The sequence below is a fragment of the Mirounga leonina genome, unplaced genomic scaffold (genome assembly GCF_011800145.1).
Source record: "Mirounga leonina isolate KUSES-001 unplaced genomic scaffold, KU_Mleo_1.0 Mir_170, whole genome shotgun sequence".
In the NCBI taxonomy this organism is placed as follows: Eukaryota; Metazoa; Chordata; class Mammalia; order Carnivora; family Phocidae; genus Mirounga; species Mirounga leonina.
In genome coordinates, this window is record NW_023270433.1 from 5,888,630 (window position 1) to 5,906,033 (window position 17,404).

General features: G+C 58.4%; 1 protein-coding gene across 1 annotated transcript in view; it reads right to left on the reverse strand.

Moving 5' to 3' along the window:
• Positions 1–17,404, reverse strand: part of NCS1 (neuronal calcium sensor 1) — a 52,314-nt gene that overhangs the window by 24,098 nt on the left and 10,812 nt on the right. The window contains exon 2 of the mRNA XM_035015615.1: positions 4,042–4,066. Coding sequence (XP_034871506.1) covers positions 4,042–4,066 — 25 coding nt within the window. The remainder of the gene's footprint in view (positions 1–4,041; positions 4,067–17,404) is intronic.

A 17,404-nucleotide genomic window follows, 5' to 3' on the forward strand; every position in this document is an offset into this window, starting at 1 on the left:
GGCACCCCATTGCAGCAGCCTGGCCTGGGCTCTCCCGAGGACCTGCGCCCGACCAGCACCGAGGCCCGAGTGCTGCTCCCGGCTCTGCCTCTGCTCCCTGGATGGCCCACGACCCATCACAGAATCATGTAAGAGCCCTGGGCCTTGGGTTCAGCCAGTGGAACGTAGGACTCTTAATCTCGAGGTTGTGAGTTCGAGCCCCACCTTGGGTGTAGAGATGACTTAAAAATAAAATCTTAAAAAAAAAAAAAAAAAAAAGCCCTGGGCCTTGGTTCCCCTGCTGCATCGTGGCTACTGAAAGTCAGCACAAAACAAGGGGATCCTAGAGCATGCTGGAGAAACAGGGACTGGGTGGTGAGGACAGGCCTCTCGGAAGAGAGGACACTGGGTGCAGATGCCAAGATCTGGGTGCAGAGGGAACAGCAAGGACAGGGGTTCTGAGGTAGGAATGAGCTTGGTGTGGGTGAGGGACAGCAAGTAGGGGGATGCCCAGCAAGGCTGAGGGAGAAGGTGAGGGGAGAGATCCTGGGAAGCCCAAGTTTTCCCAGGGAGGCGTCGTTCCCAGCTGTTGGGTGCCCTGAGAGCTGTTGAGGACGTGAAGGGGCTGGCTGGGAGCTGTGGTGGCAAAGGGTCCTCTGAGAAGGGCCCAGGGCACTTGGGATGCAACTGCTCATCCTACCCGTTTCCTGTGCAAAAGACAGAGGGGACGGTGGGCTACCTACAGTCCCAGTGAACCAGTGAGGCTCGGGTCAATCGAGGGATAACAGATGGGCTCCTTCTGTGGGCCAGCAACAAGGGCACTGGGCGCCCTGAGCACTGGAGGAAACTGATCCAGAGTGCGATCATCTGTGATCCATTACCAGTGTCTGCTGTGGGCGCCGGCGGGGAAAGTGGTGGCATGAGTGGCCCTGTTTAACCATCCCCAGTCTAGCTTCACCCTACAGGATGTAGCCATTCTAGAATACCACAGTGAGGTGGGTCGTGGGCTGACCCAGGAGGGCCAGAGGAAGGCACTGAGTCAACCATCTCCTAGGCTTGAAGGCACCACCAAAATGAACCAGAGGACATGCACTCGAGGCTCACAGAACTTTCTGGCAAAGAAAGATCAGTTCTTGTCTTTATAAGCTCTTCAGAGACAGTCACCCTACAGCAAGCACTGGGTGTCACAAGGCCTAGGGCCCCAGCTCTGTTATGGGAGCCTCCACGAATGCTCTCCACAGGCCAGCCTCTTTGGCCTCCCTGCTGTTCCTCAAACCCTCAAACATGCCAAGCGCCAAGTCTATTCTCACTGCACCTTCACGCTCACTCTTCCCTGTGCCTGGAACTCTCCTCCACGGCCGAGTCCTTGTCCAGGTCGTAGCTGAAATACCAGCTTGGCAAATGAACCAAAGGCACTCCATCTGTCTGGGCCTCGGCTTCCCCATTGTCATAACGAGAAGGGGACCGTGACTCTCAGGACTGCCACATGGGTTGTACTGATGACGATAGCAGGATTATTGTTAAAACCACCAACGAAGAGAGGGCTACTAGGCTCTGCTCCAGATGCTTTATGTGAATACATCACTTGTTCTTTAAAATAGTCCTATAATATTTAACTATTATTACCCTCATTTTCCAGATGGAAAACCAAGGCACTGACAGGTCCAGCAACTTGCTCAAGGTTGCTCACGCAGGACGTGGGGTGTGGGTACCCAAGCCCAGCGCCCTGGTTCCAGAGCCTGCCTGGCCGCTCTGCCCTGCCTTCTCTGGGGGAAGCACAGGTGTAAGCAGGGCAGGGCCCGGGGACTCAAGGGCCCGGTCTAGGAAATGCCAAGATGGGACACTCCTCTGGGTGACAGTGAGGAGGAACTGAATGAGGACACGTCTGAGAGCTCGCAGGGTACACAGCAGCGCTGGGGAAGCATCTGCCATCTCTCCGGGACAGACTGCACCTTCTGCCCTGCCCGGCAGGGCTCACCATGTGGGCCCCCAGGGCAGCTCCCAGGAGACAAGAGCAATGTATGGGAAGCACTTGGGGTGTGCTTCTTGGGGGCTGAGCACCTGCTGTGGCCAGGCTCCAGGGGCATAGGGGCGAACAGGGCAGGGCCGGCCCTCAGGGCCAGGAAAGGAGGCAGGGAGGCTCACAGATGAGTAACTGCTACGGGCTGTGTCCCTGGCTGTGATGGGGGCCCCTAAGCTAACCTGAGGGCCCAGGGGTCTCAGGGAAGAACCCCTGAGGGTGGGGAGATAGTAGCCAAGCAAAGAGGTGGAGGGGTGTCCCCAGGAGGGGGACAGACCAGGCAAAGTTCAGGAAGGCCCAGGGGGTGAGGTGAGTTCAGGAACAGACAGCAGTTCAGGCAGGCCAGGCGGCAGAAGGAGATGGCAGTGAGACTGGTGGGGTCAACAAGGTCAGACCAAAGCGGTCCTCATCCCCATATAAAGATGCCGAAGGCACGGCCTTCACCTGAGCATCAGGCAGGATTTCGGCAGAAGCCGAGCATTGTCAGGTTTTTGTTCAACAATGATCCCTCTGGCTGCCAGGTGGGAAGGAGGGGGATAATATACAGATGGGGAATCCTGGAAGGCTTCCTGGAGGAGGTGACTTGGATGAGCCTTGGGAGAGGAGAGCTCAGCTGGCCTAGGAAGGTAGGAAAGAAGGGTGGGGAGCTCCGAAAGGGAGATAGGAGTAGACAAAGGCCCAGGAAGGAAGGGCGGGGAGTTCTGGAAGGCAGAGCCACGGGGATAAAGACCTAGAAGTAGGAACGTTTCTGGAACGCTCACCTGGGGAAGTGCAGAAGTGAAAATGAGGTCGGAGGCAGACCAGACCCACATGTTGGTCCTCGGATGTGGGGGAGGAAGAAGGCAGCAGCGGCTGCTCCCTCCACATGCGCTCCCCCCCTTCCCCCGCCTCCCCCATCGCAGGAGTAGCCAGCTCAACATCCGGGTTCCACCCACTGGGCTGGGGGTCCAGCATGCGGTCAGCAGAGTTGGGCAGGGCAGCCGCAGCTCCCACCCTCTGCCGCCTGGACTCAGGGACCTGGAGTTGTACGGACTGGCCCCTAGGGGAGCCTGGCCCGGAGTCTCACGGTGTGGGTCCTTGCAGGCCCACCACGGCTGGCTGTGACGGGGGGCACATCTCCAGGCCTCAGTTTCTTCTGAACGGCGCACAGAAGACCACTGGACATGGCTGTCATCTCTTGGACACCGTGCTACGACCTTCACAGGGAATGTCTTCCCAGTGAGTCATCATTCCCACCATACACATGGGGAAACTGAGGCTCAGAGAATCACTTGAGGCCTCGTCAGGATTCTAGAGTCCATTTCTAAACCACCAAACTTTCCTGGAAGTTATCCAGGCTTGCCTCCTCCCCTCCCTAACCCCCCAACCTCAGGTCTACCTTAGCGTGAGCCTCCCCTGTCAGCACTACATTCTGCCACATTCCACAGGTGACCAGGTGACAGACAATATGCCACTCCCGTCTCCCCCAGCCCAGGCAGGCATCACTAATCCGTTACAGCCCTCGTTAATCCCTCACTGCTATACTTTCCCTTTGCTCCATGACATACAGCCTCAGAACCCTTCTTAACACGGCACTCTGGACAGCCTCTACAGACTGAACGGAACCGGCATCCGAGAGAAAACCTATTTGCCATCCTTGGTCCAGTCTCACCAATCACTTTATAGAAGAGGGCGCTGAACCCCAGAAATGGGAAGAGACTTCTCAAGGCCACCAGTGACTGAGTGACAAAGCCAGGCCTGGGACCCAGTCTCCTGACTCGTTCCTGGTCCAAACCCCTCTCTTTGGTGAGCAGGGCCCGGTGGTCCTTAGAGATGACACACAAGCCAAGGAGTCCCCAACACCCCCTCTCCACTCCAGTTCAACTGGCTCTACATCAGCCCCTTGTGGACAAAAAAATCTAAATGAAGGCTGCCTCGGACAGGTTGGTAGAGGAGCCAAGCTCAGAAGCCCCTCCCCGTGCCCCTGTCCTGGGCAGCTGGACTGCTGTCCCATCAGCCCAAAGCCTCCCCGCCAACAGTTTCGGGGAAAAACAGCTACTCACCACTGCTGAACTTCCTTCTCGGTAACTGCAAGAGAAAACAGAAGAAGACTTTTAGCTCTGGGAGGTGTCTTAGGGGATGGGCAGACCCCGGGGAGCCTCCTTCCTGCCCTCCCCAGCCCGCCCCCAAGGCCTGCCCGCCCCTGTCCCCCAAATGAACAATCGCGGTCAGGAGCTCCGTGTCCAGCCTACCCCGGCAGGGGACAGCACTGGCCTATCCCTCCTGAGGCCCATTGTGCTTCTAGAAGGACTGACAAGAACAGCCCCTTACACACGGGGTTGGCTCTCCCTGCTGTCCTGGGGGGCGGGGGGGCCGGAAGGAACATCACACCCAGGCCAGTGTTTGAGATATGCTGCGCCCCATCTCTCATTCCCGGGACAGCACCATCAGAGAAGGCACTCGGCTGCCCTGCCTGCGTGTGGCGGGCCAGGACAGAAAGGCTGAGCAGTACCCCGGGGCCCTGGCAGCCCCCAGCCCCCTCCGCTCCTCAGCCTGCCCCTCCAGCCCCCCACGGCAGTCATTTCCAGGTTTTTTACAGGCAAGAAGAGAACAGAGCCGAAAACCAAAACCTGGGACAAGCCACAGAACGTGGTCGAACATCCAGCCAAGCCAAAATAGTCATTCTTTATTGAACCGTGAAACAAACAAAAAAATCTTTTTTTTTTTTCTGAAAAGTACTAAATTGGCTCAGATTGGAACCAAACCAGGGCTGTCTCTACGATCACCGAGTGAGAACATGTAACCACCTCCCGGGCCACACTTACTCTCTGTGGGGGTGACTTCGGGAGGTGCCTCCAGCAACCCATGCCTCAGTTTCCCCATTTGTAAAGCAGGAATAATAGGACCTGCCCCATGAGCTATGCTGGGAATTCTTTTTTTTTTTTTTAAAGATTTTTTTTTTTTTTTTTTTGAGAGAGAGGATGAGAGGAAAGAGAGGGCACATGGGGGGGGGGGGTCAGAGGGAGAAGCAGACTCCCCGCCGAGCAGGGAGCCCGATGCGGGACTCGATCCCGGGACTCCAGGATCATGACCTGAGCCGAAGGCAGTCACTTAACCAACTGAGCCACCCAGGCGCCCCTGTGCTGGGAATTCTATCCGAACAGGTGTGAATTGGGTGTGAAAGCTCCTGAGTCCCTGGCAGGGCCCCGGCCCGCCTACGTGCTCCATGCCCACTTGTGGAAGGAATGAATGAAGGTACAAATGAATGGACGGACAGGAAGGTCGGTGCCAGGTGGAGGTCAGCTGAGTAAAGGAACTGCAGCCTCCTCCCAGGGAAGTGGGAAGGGAGGCCCAAGGGGGTGTCCCTGAACTGCTGTGCCCAACTGGACTCGAGGAGGCCACTTTTCCAAAACCCGCTCAAAGGAAGCTTGTAACAGCTCCCGGACACCAAGTGCCCACCGGCTCCGTGCCAGGGTGGGCCTCTGTGTTTGACTCAGCCGCCCTGACAACAGCTCCGAGGGAACACAGTGTTACTCTGCCCTGGCTCCAAATGGGGAAACTGAGGCATGAAGGGGCCAGGACGTGAAGTGAGAGGGTGAGGCTCTAAACTTTGTGTGTGGCTCAGCCATCTGATCCACAGGCTGTAACCTGGTGGTCAGACCCCTGGGGCAGGCTGGAGGCCCACCGCCAGGTTCCTCCTCCCACAAGCCCAAATCCCAGGCAGAGGAAGAGGCCAGTCCCCCAATAGGCAGCTGATAAACAGAGGGCATGGCGACAGTGGGAGGTGCCGGCTACCTGGATCGGCCAGACCTAGAGTAAAGAATGCAATTTTCCAAGAGTTTTGGCAGACGATAGAAGGTGGGAAGGGGGTCAGGTGTGGGGGTGGAGAGGGAAAGTGACCTTGGTCTGACCCAGGCTGAGCTGCCCTGGACTCGCCACCCACGCCTGGCAGTGAAGGGCAGCAGGGGCAGGGGATGATGCTCAAAGCCCGAACCTGGAGAGACACAGGAGACCCATCACAGCATAGGCAGGAGCTTGCGGCGAACCTACTCCGGAGCCAGACTAGGCTGCCTGGATTCAAACCCAACTCCACAGCTTACTAGCTGTGTGTCCTCGGGTAAAGTACTTCCTCTCTCTGAGCCTCAGTTCCCTCATTTGTAAAACGGGTTCTTGTGAAAACTACAATGGCTTGATGCTCTTTCCAGCGTAAGAATCCCACAGGTAGGGGCGCCTGGGTGGCTCAGTCGTTAAGCGTCTGCCTCTGGCTCAGGTCATGATCCCAGGGTCCTGGGAGGGAACCCCACATCATCGGGGCTCCCTGCTCAGCAGGGAGCCTGCTTCTCCCTCTTCCTCTGCCCTTCCCCCCTACTCTAGCTCTCTCTCTCAAACGAATAAATAAAATCTTAAAAAAAAAAAAAAAAAAAGAATCCCGCAGGTGGGTGGTAGTCCCGTTTTCCCAATTAGATTGAGGTTCAGACGAGTCCACTTGCTTATAGTCAGCCAAGGTCACCTTGCCAGGAAATGGCAGGGCCAGGACTGCCTGCAGAGCCCAGGATGGATGCCCAGTTGGGTGCCTCCCCCACCCCGAGAGTCAGAGGAAGATCTGCATGACCTTGTGTGACCTCGGCATCACACGACAGGAACGGCAGGAACTGGGAGGTAAAGAGTTTGGGTGGCAGATCCACTGCTGACCTCTGGCCTCACAGGGCCAGAGAAGGCTCCCCTGGAATCCCCTAGCTCAGAAATTCCCCCCAAGTCCCCAGGATGGAACAGCTAGCTACATGGGGGCAGGGGACATAGTTGGCTGCCCCTCCCCCATTGGAATGGTCCCTAGCATGAACACTGGTTGATCAGCAGGCAGCTAAGCCCCAGGGGCAGTGAGCTGGGGTGGGGGGCGATGGGCCCTTCTGATGCTTTAAGGAGCTAATTAACCTTTAGGAAACAGATGAAGCCATCAGGTGCCCCTGGTACCATGCCAGGGCCAGCAGGTCATCACTGCCTCACTGCCTGGAGCCATGGAGGGTCCTGAGTGGGGTGGGCATCAGGCAGCCCTCCGGGGACCCAGCCACCTACCCGAAGCCCCTCCACCAGGAACCTGAAGGTGACCTGTGTGAACCTGACTGTCCAGGTGAGGCAGCTGAGCCAGAGACCTGAGAAAGGGACCCAAGGCCACGGCCAGAAGGAGGCAGGCAGGAGGTCATTGCCAAGGTCTGCTCAATGCCGAGACCTGCGTTCTTACCATTCTGTCTGGGTTTCCAGGAGCTCAGCCATTCCCACGCTACCTTCTGGATTCTTCCCTAACCACCTGTCCGATGATTCACTCAGGATGTTTCTCTAAATCAGCTCGCTCATTTCACTGACTTGCCTGATCTAGATTTAGTCTAAGCATCAATATCCATAAAATTACCAATGACGTGTGCTGTTCGTATCTTTTCTAATACACAACAAAACTATAACCATGAAGATGACTGTCCTTGATCAAACCTGGCCTCTCCAATAGTGAACACCCCGACATCATGTGCCCCCCTGATTTCATGCCGTGGGAGGACGTGGCATCCACGGAGTGCTCCTGCCAGAAATATTCAACCTGCGTCTAATCATGAGGACATAACCAGACAAATCCAGAAGGCGGGACATTCTACAAGGCAATTGGCCAGGACACTTGAGTCAGTCAGTGCCATGAGAGGTAAAACAAGGCAGGGGATCGTTCTGGAAAAAGAGACAAAGCCATCAAATGCAACTCGCAAAGCCTGGATTGGGTCCTGGATCTGGTGTTAAAGACCAGCCACAGAAAACATTATTCGGATCGCTGGGGAAGCTGCACCATGGGGCGCAAGTAGATGCCCCGATGGACCCGCTGCTGATTTTCTTAGGGGTGGGAACGGCACAGGGGTGGTGTGGGAGAATGTCCCTTTTCATCGGAGAGGTGCCCTGAATTATTTAGGGGTGAGGGTCAGGATGCTGGCAGCTTCTTGTGGGAGGTTCAGAAATGCATGCACATATATTTAGAAAGAGAAGCAGCAAGCCCCAGCAAAATGCTGGCCGCCGGCGAATCTAGATGAAGGACACACAGGTGCTCGCTGCACTGTTATTTCAACGTTGCTCTCGCTTTCAAAATAAAAGATTGCTGGGACATATTTGTCCTCATCAGCCCACAACCTGTGTGCACCCCCACCCCCCCTTCCCCAGCGCAGGAAGGACCGGGGGTCCTGCAGCTCTGACCACCACAGGCACCGGGAGGGAGGAGGGGGTGGGGGACATCACCGGGTCCCTCTGCTCCACACTCCACCCGGATGCCAGAGCGCCATTCCCAGGCTCAGGCTTCCCAGCTTCTCCCCGGGGCCTCCATCCAAGTGTGAAATTAAACAGGCGTCCACCCACACCGCGCTTGCACTAGGCGGGTCCACGCTCAAGGCTCAGGGCTCAGGACAACAGAAGGCTGTCCTCAGTGCTCCCTCAGCCCAGCACAGCCCCCTCCAAGCCCCTCGCTAGCCATCCCCCCCGCCCCCTGGCTCCTGTACATGCTGTTCCTCTGCCCAGGACATTCGTCCTCACCTCCTTCACCTGGGTAACCCTATGCACCTTCCCAATCCCCACTGGGATGTCCCTTCTCTGCAGAGGCCTCCTGCAGCCGCCTCTGAAGCCCCTGCTATGTGAGAATCACTGCTTCCTGCCTGATCTGTCTTCCCATCAGCTCCACAGCGGAGGGTCAGACCGGGCGCTGCCTGCCAGGGCCAGCTCAGTGAGGAGGGGGGCGGCAGTAAAACGGAGCGGTCCGCAGAAGGGGCTCTGGGGTCAGCCCAGCCAGCACTCCAGGCCAGGGCTCTGGTTGTGTGGCCCTGAGCAATGACTCCACACCTTGGAGCCTCGGTTTGCTCATCTGAAAATGGGACAAATAACAGCCTCGGCCTTAGAGGGGGAGGGTGTACGGAAAGCGCCTGGCATGATGTCTGGCATCCAGCAGGCGCTCAACAGTGCCACTTTTTCTCCTCTTCCCAGCTGGACGCCAAGTACCCAGAGGCCAGGGCGCTTCTCGTGGCATACCCCAGCATCACCTGGGCAACTGGCCCGGTGTCCTGCACACGGGAGGCAGAGAATAAACCCTCGTTGATTCCTCATCAAGCCACTTGGCTGCATTTGGGACACACCCTACTGTGTTTCTCAACCCGTTTACTTTTACAACTGCCATCGGGCTTTGGGCACCTTTACGGATGAGCTGCCTTTCTCCAGCCCCCTCCTGCCTACAGGCCAGGGGGCCCCAGGCTCATTAGGAAACCAGTATTTAAAACCACATGGCTGAAGCGACGAGAGGCTCTGGGTCAGTGTCCTGTCTTAGCCATGTATAGGCTGTGTTACTCTGAACAAGTTACTTAACCTCTCTGAGCCTTGGTCCTCATTGAAGGATGGGGTATAAACTCCTACCAGACAAGAGCCATGGGGAGGGCTTCTTGAGAGGTAGCTAGAAAACTCCCAGCTTAGAGCCGGCACAGAGCCAGGAGGAGAGGGGCTGGGCATCCCCTCCGCTCCCCTCCCACGGACCTCCCTGAGAAGCGGGGGAGACGGGGAGGAGGCTTGCTGGTGGCTGGGAGTGGGGAGGGGGCCCAGCCGTGGCCCGCTCCCCAGCTGTCCCCCAGCTGGCTCACTGCAACCAGGCCTTCACCCCCTTCATCAGGAGTACCCGGAGAGCCCCTCTCTTCGCCACCCCCCCCACCCCCCGGCAGGAAGAGCAGGAACAGCACTCCCGCTCCTGAGGCTGCTCCCTGGGCCTCCTCCCTCGAGCACAGCTCTCATCTGCCAGGAATGAACGCGAGAGAGCTGGTCCCTGGAGCCCAGGATAAATGTTGAGTCTGATTTTGATTTCCCTAAAGCAAAATACCTCTCTCCTGATTGAAGCTCAGCTCAAACACGGTGGGAACAGAAAGCAGGGGGTGGTGGCCCCCACAGAAGGCCTGGCTGCAGCAGGAGGAATGGCAGGCCCAGCCTGCTCATTCCGGCCTCTCCAGCCACTGCCCCGAGGCCAATCCAGACCCGGTTTCTGTCTCCAGGGACAGAGGCTGGGTCGATTGCCTGTGTCACCCATGCCTCCCACCCCGGTTGCAGCAAGAAGGCCTCTGGTTTGATGAAGACAAAAAGCCAAAGTGGCGCCATTTGGGCCTGGCCCCCAGCAACCCCTTGTCACTAAATCTGACACTCCATTAGTCCTAACACATTTGACCACTCGGACAAAGAAGTGCTCAGAAGTGCAGAGAGACAGCTTCCAGAAGCACAGCGCCCCTCAGACAGCTCCTGCTCAGGCCCCAGGCCTCTCCTTTGCTCAACCTCCGAATACTGGAGTCCTCGGAGTCCCTTTCTCAGACGGCTGTCGGGGGTGGGGGGCAGCACAGGCACCCCGCACACCTCACCCCAAGCTCCTCTCCAGCTGGCCCCCTCTAGCTCAGCCCCTGCCTACACTCCACGTGGCCCAAAGAGATCCCCACCCCAGACTGGACCTCCCCTTCCTGGGGACACCCCTTTCCTGCTCTACCGGGCAGAAAACACAGGAACACCCCCACATTCCACAGCCAGCCGGGTGTCCCCCCCCGGCCCCCCCCCCCCCGGGCCCTTGCCGGCCCCCCCCCCCCCCCCCAATCTAGTCCCCACCAGCAGCTGCCAACATCCCTAATTTGGCGTGTCCCTCCCCTCGCAGCAAAGCTCAGAGAAGGGAGGGAAGCGGCTGCCATGTCCCACAGCAGCCTGTCCCTCCCTCCAGCCTGGGGACAGGCCCCCCCACCTGCAGGAGGGGCAGTTCCCTCTAGGGAAGGCAGCGTAGCGGGGTAGGCTCCTGGGACCGGGATTCCAGGGGGGCTGCTACTCCCCCGCCGTGTGACCTGTCCCTTTTCCTGTCTATGAAAGGGGACACAGCTCCTCCCACACACAGCAGACCTTACCTACAGTGCTAACTGCAGAGACGAGAGAGAGAGAGAGAGAGAGAGAGAGAGAGAGAGAGAGAGAGAGATGCTTGGGAGTTTCCTCCCAGGGCTCTGGCCACAGAGAGCAGACACCTGCACTCCCCCAGCCTCCAAGAGCCACATGCGCCCCAAGCCCCACGTCATCTCCCAACAGACCCGTGTATGCTGCGTTGGAAATACACGGGTGTTCCCGTGGGGGCCGGGGACTAGGCAGCCCACCTTGGCCGTGCAGCTCTCCATAGACTCCAGAGAGCTCCAGTCCCCAGCTCCCGCACCCCATGAAGTGACCTGCAGGCAGCCAGCCAATGGCCATGGACTACCTGCCCCCCCCCCCCGCCAGGCCCTGTGTCCCAGGGCACAGGCCGTGGACACCCACCAGGGGCGGTGTGGAAACAGGAGGGCGGGCACAGGCCCCGGGCCAGGTGCGGTGCTAAGGTGCTAGGAGCCCTCGGCCACCGGGGGGTGGCAGGCTCCTCTGCAAGAAGGAGCCCTTGGGGACAGCTGCCTTGAGCGACATACACAGCTACACCCAAGTGACATACACAGGAGCTGACTCTCATTCCATGCCTCCTCCAGAGCAGGGGGAGAGGCGGCCAGCCCTCTGCCCGCCCCACTCCTGCCTTCCATAAATGCCCAGCTGGAGGGAGCCGGCCTGAGCTCATTGGAAAGGCACCTGGCTTCCTGCCCAGAATTCCGGGGCGCTCCAGGCTGAGCGGGGTGCTGCGGAAGCCCCTCTAGCTGACCCAGAAGGAGCGAGTTCCCCAGGGCCCTGGCCCCAGCACCCTCCCCCACACCCCCAGCCCTCCCCTCCAGCCCCCCTCCCCACTGGTGGTTAGCACAGCCACGCCAGCTGGGGCCCACAGCAGTCCACAGGACATGGGGCAGGGCCTTGCCTGCCATGCTCTTCCCGCCCCCCGAACCTTCTGTGCAGGCTCACCTGCGGGGACTTGGGGGCATCAGCCATCTGCAGACCCACCTGGACCAGATCTGTGAGCTAGCCCTGCCCCAAGCCCTCTGCACACAGGATTTTGTAAAGCCTCCCAAAGCTCCAGGGGTCACGGCTCTGGCCAGAGCGAAGCCAGCTGCCCACCCCTCACCCCTCCGCTCCTGGGACCGACTCTGGCTGACCCGCCTGTAACCGCCTAGAAGCTGGGCTCTCTCCCACCACAGGCCTTTGTGGGGCCAGATCCGCCCACTATCGAGCTGCTGTGTGACCTCAGTCAATGTACGCCCCTCTCTGAACCTTGAGCTTCCCTCCCTCTCATGGAGCTGCTGTCGGAGCCAACAAGAGCATGCAGGCCCAGAGCACTGAGCCCAGCAGGTGACGAGTGACACGGAGACTCAGACTATCATGATGACAGCCACGGTGTTAGAATAAGACGTCAGGGGTTTCACTGCCACTGGGGCAGCAGCAGAAGATGTGGGCTGCGGGGCCGGGGGCGGGGGGGCGCTGATGGGAAATGTCCTCCGGCGCAGAGGAGCCAAGCCCTCAAGGGGACCGAGGTGTGAGAGCTGCTCAGGACTGCTCAGATCCCAAGGCAAACGCCCCTGCTCCCTGTTGGCCCCTCAGGATCCTCCTGAGCCCTGGACAGAGCCGGCTCCGTTGGCCGAGCTCTTGTATTGCTCCAAGCTCTGTGCTGACAGGTGGGGGGTCCCTGCCAGCCCACCCAGCTGGTGAAGAAACTGAGGCTTCACAGAGGCAAAGGCACCCGTCCGAGGTCACAGTCAGTGGTGGAGGAGTGGAGGTGGGCGCCCAGGTCCCTCCAACTCCGAAGCCCGTGCTCAAGAAGGCTTTAGCCTGGATGGTCGTTCCCAGGGAGGGGGCCACCCACCAAGCCCCGCCCTGGGAACGAGGCCGTGGCAAGCCCTCGCTGAGCACCTGCAGTCAGCCGGGCCCTGGGCGCCTGGGGTGTGAGGTTCATGGCCCAGCAGGGAGCAGCGGCTCCTGCCCGTCAAAGTGCCCCTTGCTGGTCCGGCCCCTGAGAACCAGGCTGCAGGTTCCACCTTTCTCCTGGACGCTGAGACCTTCCCACATTCAGATTTGCCAGCTAAAGCCTGATGTGTGTCTTTCTGCTCACGTCTCAGTTTTCTCATCTGACAAATGGGTTAAGAATGCTCACTCCCACCGGCTCACGAGGAGATGAAAGTGCTTGGTCCCTGGAGAAGGGCCACGTCGGGAGGAGTCCAGAGGCTCCCCAAAGGTGCCCTCCCCAGAGCCTCTGAGGCAGAGGGCTGATACATTCCGGCTCAGATATTCCCACGAGTTTTGCATTCTGCTCCATCATTTATACACATTTATTTTACCCTAAAAATAAAGTTATAAAACACACCGATTTTAATTTCTATATGTTAAATAACTTTTCCCCCTAAAATTCTTAAAACTGCAGAAAGATGTACTTTGTCTTGTGGCTTCCAGGTGCAAAAATGTCTCCCTTTATTTACCATTCACTGCGTGCCCACCTGCGCTTAAGCATGTGGCAGGCATTCATCTCATTCACTGCCCGAACGAGGCTGTGGGACAAGGACTTTGCACCCCCCTTCTACAGATCGGAGACTGAGGCCTCTAGAGGTGAAGCCACTTGCCCAAGGACCAACCTCAGTCTGCAGCGAGGCTGGGACCAGAACCAGGGTCCGTGTGAGTCCAGAACTTGCTGGAGAAGTACAGCATTTCAAACATTACAAAAATGCATTCTGGGAGTTACCTTCCTGCCTGACTCCTGAACTGCATCATCTGGGGCCCTTGAAGAGGCACCGAATCTTTGGCTTCTCTCACTCCCCAGCAAAGGGCCACCGGGGCTGTGAAGCAAAGGTTCTCAGTATCTATTAACAACTTGCTTTGGCCGAGGGACCCACACCAAGGGACACTCACAGGTCCCAATCCCAGACCTCCCACGTTCCAGCTGTGTGACACTGGACAAGTCAGTTAATCTCTCTGAGGCTCGGTTTCCTCATCAGGAGATTGAGGATAAAACCTACCCCGGCTACATACACAGGGGAAAGCCTGGACAGTGGGGGGAATGGTTTTGTTCTTGTCTTTCCGCCTGCCTGCATTATCTGATTTTGTCTTTCCTCAGCGGCCGGGGGCTCCATGGGGCAGGATCTGTGTCTGCCTAAGTCACAGCCATAAAACAGCATCTGGTACATAGTAGGTGCTCAGTGTGTATCCGCTCTTGGAGAATGCATGTGTGTGTCATGCTTGTTTTAGGTGGAGAAGTAGACGCACCTGCTTTTACTTTCTAGAACTCAAGGTATTCCGTCTGGCTCATTAATGGGCTTGCTCTGATGGCTGCACTCTTGGGCACTCCTCTCTCTCTCTCTCTCTCTCTCTCTACTCCCTCTCCCTTCTACCTTCCCTCCCTCCCTCCCTCTTCTCTCAAAAAAAGGAAGGAAAGAAGGAAGAACAAATGGGATTTCCTTTACCCCTTCATTCACCCAATAATTAATTGCTGAGTAGCATATCGACCAGGCCCTGCGCTGGGCTCCGGAACACAGCACTGACCCAGACACAGGTCTCTGTCCTCCGAGTCTCTGATGAACAGGAGAGATGGACATAAGCACGCAACAGCTCGGCTGTCTCACCATGTATGCAAAGTGGGATCCTGGCCCACTGGGGCGGGGGGGGGGGGGGGTCAGGGCTTCTCCCTGGGGAAAGGGTGTGTAGGCTGACATCGAAAGGATGGGCAGGCCTCAGCAGGCAAAGAAGGGAGAGGGCTTTCCGGAGATGACACAGAGTGTGGTGAGCTCAGGGGACCACAAGAAGCCACAGCTCACTGGAACAAGGAATTGGCCAGAAGAAGCACGATGTGGTCCAGGCAGATGGAGCACAGCAAGGGCCCCAAAATGTTAACAACTGCTACCATTATTAATGAAGGTGTCACAGCACCCACAGACAAGACAAGATGACCAGAGCCACTAAAAAGGGCGCCTGGGATTGGGGGGGGGGTGCAAGAAGCCCTGTCCTAGGACCTGTGGGGTATGTGACGTCTGCCTACCCCAGCATCCCCCACTTCCCTGCCTCATCCCCAGACCTGGGAGGGGGTGGGGACATGCTGGGCTTGTCTCCGTCCCCGCTCAGGCAGAAGCCAGGTCAGTCAGAGCCCTTGATAAGGTCACAAGCCCCAGAGCAAGGAAACTTCAGAATGGCAGTGGGGGAGGGGCCCTGAGAGACCCAGGGAAGGTGCAAGCCCCCCCCCAGACCAGGGAGCTAGAGAGGACACTGGCAGGGACCAAGCAGGGGCTGTACAGGAATGGAAACCGGGTGGTCATGGGGTCAGCAGGACCCCGCCCCACCTCCCCCGCCAGCACCCCTCCCTCCCCTTCCTGCCCAAGATGTGGCAAATCCCCCACTGAGAGCGACCAGCCAGCCGCACCTGAGCCCCACGAGGGTGGCCCAGCTCCCGCAGCGTCCCCGGGGCTGCTGAGTGGGGGCTGGAGCCCCAGGCACTCTGGGCAGCCAGCAGCACTGCGGGCTCTGGACTGGCCCTTTAAGAACCAAGAGCAGAAGGTGGCCCTGACCTGGCCTCCGCACAGAAGTGACTTGTCCTGTTCTGATCCTGGTCCTGGGCAGCAGGAGGACCCCAGCCCTGGGATGCCAAGCAGCAATGGGGCACAGACAGGTGCAGCCACACGTCTGTCAGCCTGGCCGGAACCCACCGGAGGCCAGACGGAGGCCATGACCACTTCACCTGCTGGTGCCTCCTTGGGCCAAGGTGGACACCCATCTCCCCTAGTGTCCCTGGGCCTTCACAAGCCTCACCTGGTTCCCAAGATTGGCCCCCAGCAGGGCTCCCTCCAGGTGGGGCCCCGCGCTGCTGGTCGGCAGCCCCCCCAGGGGGCTAACTTACCATACCTCTGCCTTACCATGCATTTCCTCTCCACTCTGGCCACTGCACCCTCTCTAGGTCCTCAGAGTTGCCACACCTAGATGCCTCCAGACCTGGAACATGCTGTTCCTTCTGCCTGAAACACTCTCAGCATCTCCCATAAACTACCCCAAAAACCTCTTTGCTCCTTCTCAGCTTCAGGTAGGGCCAGCTAATTTAGCACATAAAAATACAGCATGCCCGGTTAAATCTGGATTTCAGATAAATAATGAATAACTGGTTATTATGGCTGGCAACCCTACCCTCAGGTTTCAACCAAAACATCACCTCTTCCAGGAAGCCCTCCCAGATGCACCCCCAACCCAGCAGCCTCCCACAGCATTGTGGAATGCCCTGTCTTGATGCTTATCCTAGTCTCCTACCCGTTTCCCCACCCAACTGCAAATGCCAGGAAGGCCGGAAATCCATCCATCCGTCTGCCCTGCATCCTGGCACCCACAGGACCTGGCATGAGGCATTCATCCCACAAAGGCTTTCTGCATCTGGAAGTAAAGAGCGGCAAGGTGGCCCGGGGATACCCTTGGCTGAATTCACCCCACACGGGCACCCAGGGCCTCCAACCCTTCTCCCCCCGCCGGCTGGGCCTCCTTCTCACAAGCACCCCCAGCTCCACAGAGCCCGAGTCGAGGAAACCCAAATCAAGGTAAGAGCAGCTAGCGGGCTCCTCTCCTTTATTTTGAGGGCTGCTGTTAGTTTTAATTAAGATCATGTACCGCTCAGGCCCAGCAAGGGCCTCATCACGGGCAGTCTGGAAATAATAATTACCCACCGCAGCCGTGTGGGCTGCTGAGGTCTGGACAGGAAGCAGGACCCTGGGGGCCGGGGGGCAGAAGCCCAGGCAGCAAGGGCTTTGAGCCCCGTCGAGCGCCTCGTCTGCCCAGCACACACACCATATACTTTTGAACAGAAGGGAAGCATTCGCTTTTTCCCCCACAGTGCCAAAAATAGCCCCATCTCCTGCCTTTGAACAGGAATCTCTTGGTTCCTACAAAAAGACAGGAGCGGCGGGGAGGGAGGGGGGGCCTGGAAGGAGGGGCCGTGCTGGCTGGCTGGACCCCTCCTCATGTCCCCAGCCCCAGGGAGGTCCTCGCCAGGCCTGACTTGCCGGGGCCCAGCCTCCCTGCGCCTGACTTCTCAGGACGCCCCCAGACAGGGCAGGCCCCCCAGCCCCAGCCCAGGAGGTCGGAGGGGGCCAGACAGGAGCAGAGAGCACAGACCCAAGATGGATGAGCCGCTCCGCTCACTCGTTAGCTTCTTCCTTTCCATATTTGCTTGTTCGTTCCAACAGATATGCGCCAGGCTCTGTTCTAGGAGCCAGGGGGACAGCGGTGACCCCCGCAATGAGACGAGTCTGTCCTCAGGGTGCTCACAGCTGAATGAGAGAGGATGAGCTGAAGGTATCCTCGCCACCTGGTCTTGGGAGGCCACAGGCCAGTCCCTGGGCACCTCCCTCAGAGAGGCTGCCAGGGAGCTGGCACACGTGGAGGGCCAGGTGAAGAGCGCCCCTGAGCTGCCCCTCGCCCAGGGCACGGACCCTCATTCAACCTGGCAGCAGGCCTGTGTGAGGCCACCCAGGCTCAGAGGAGGGGTGCAGG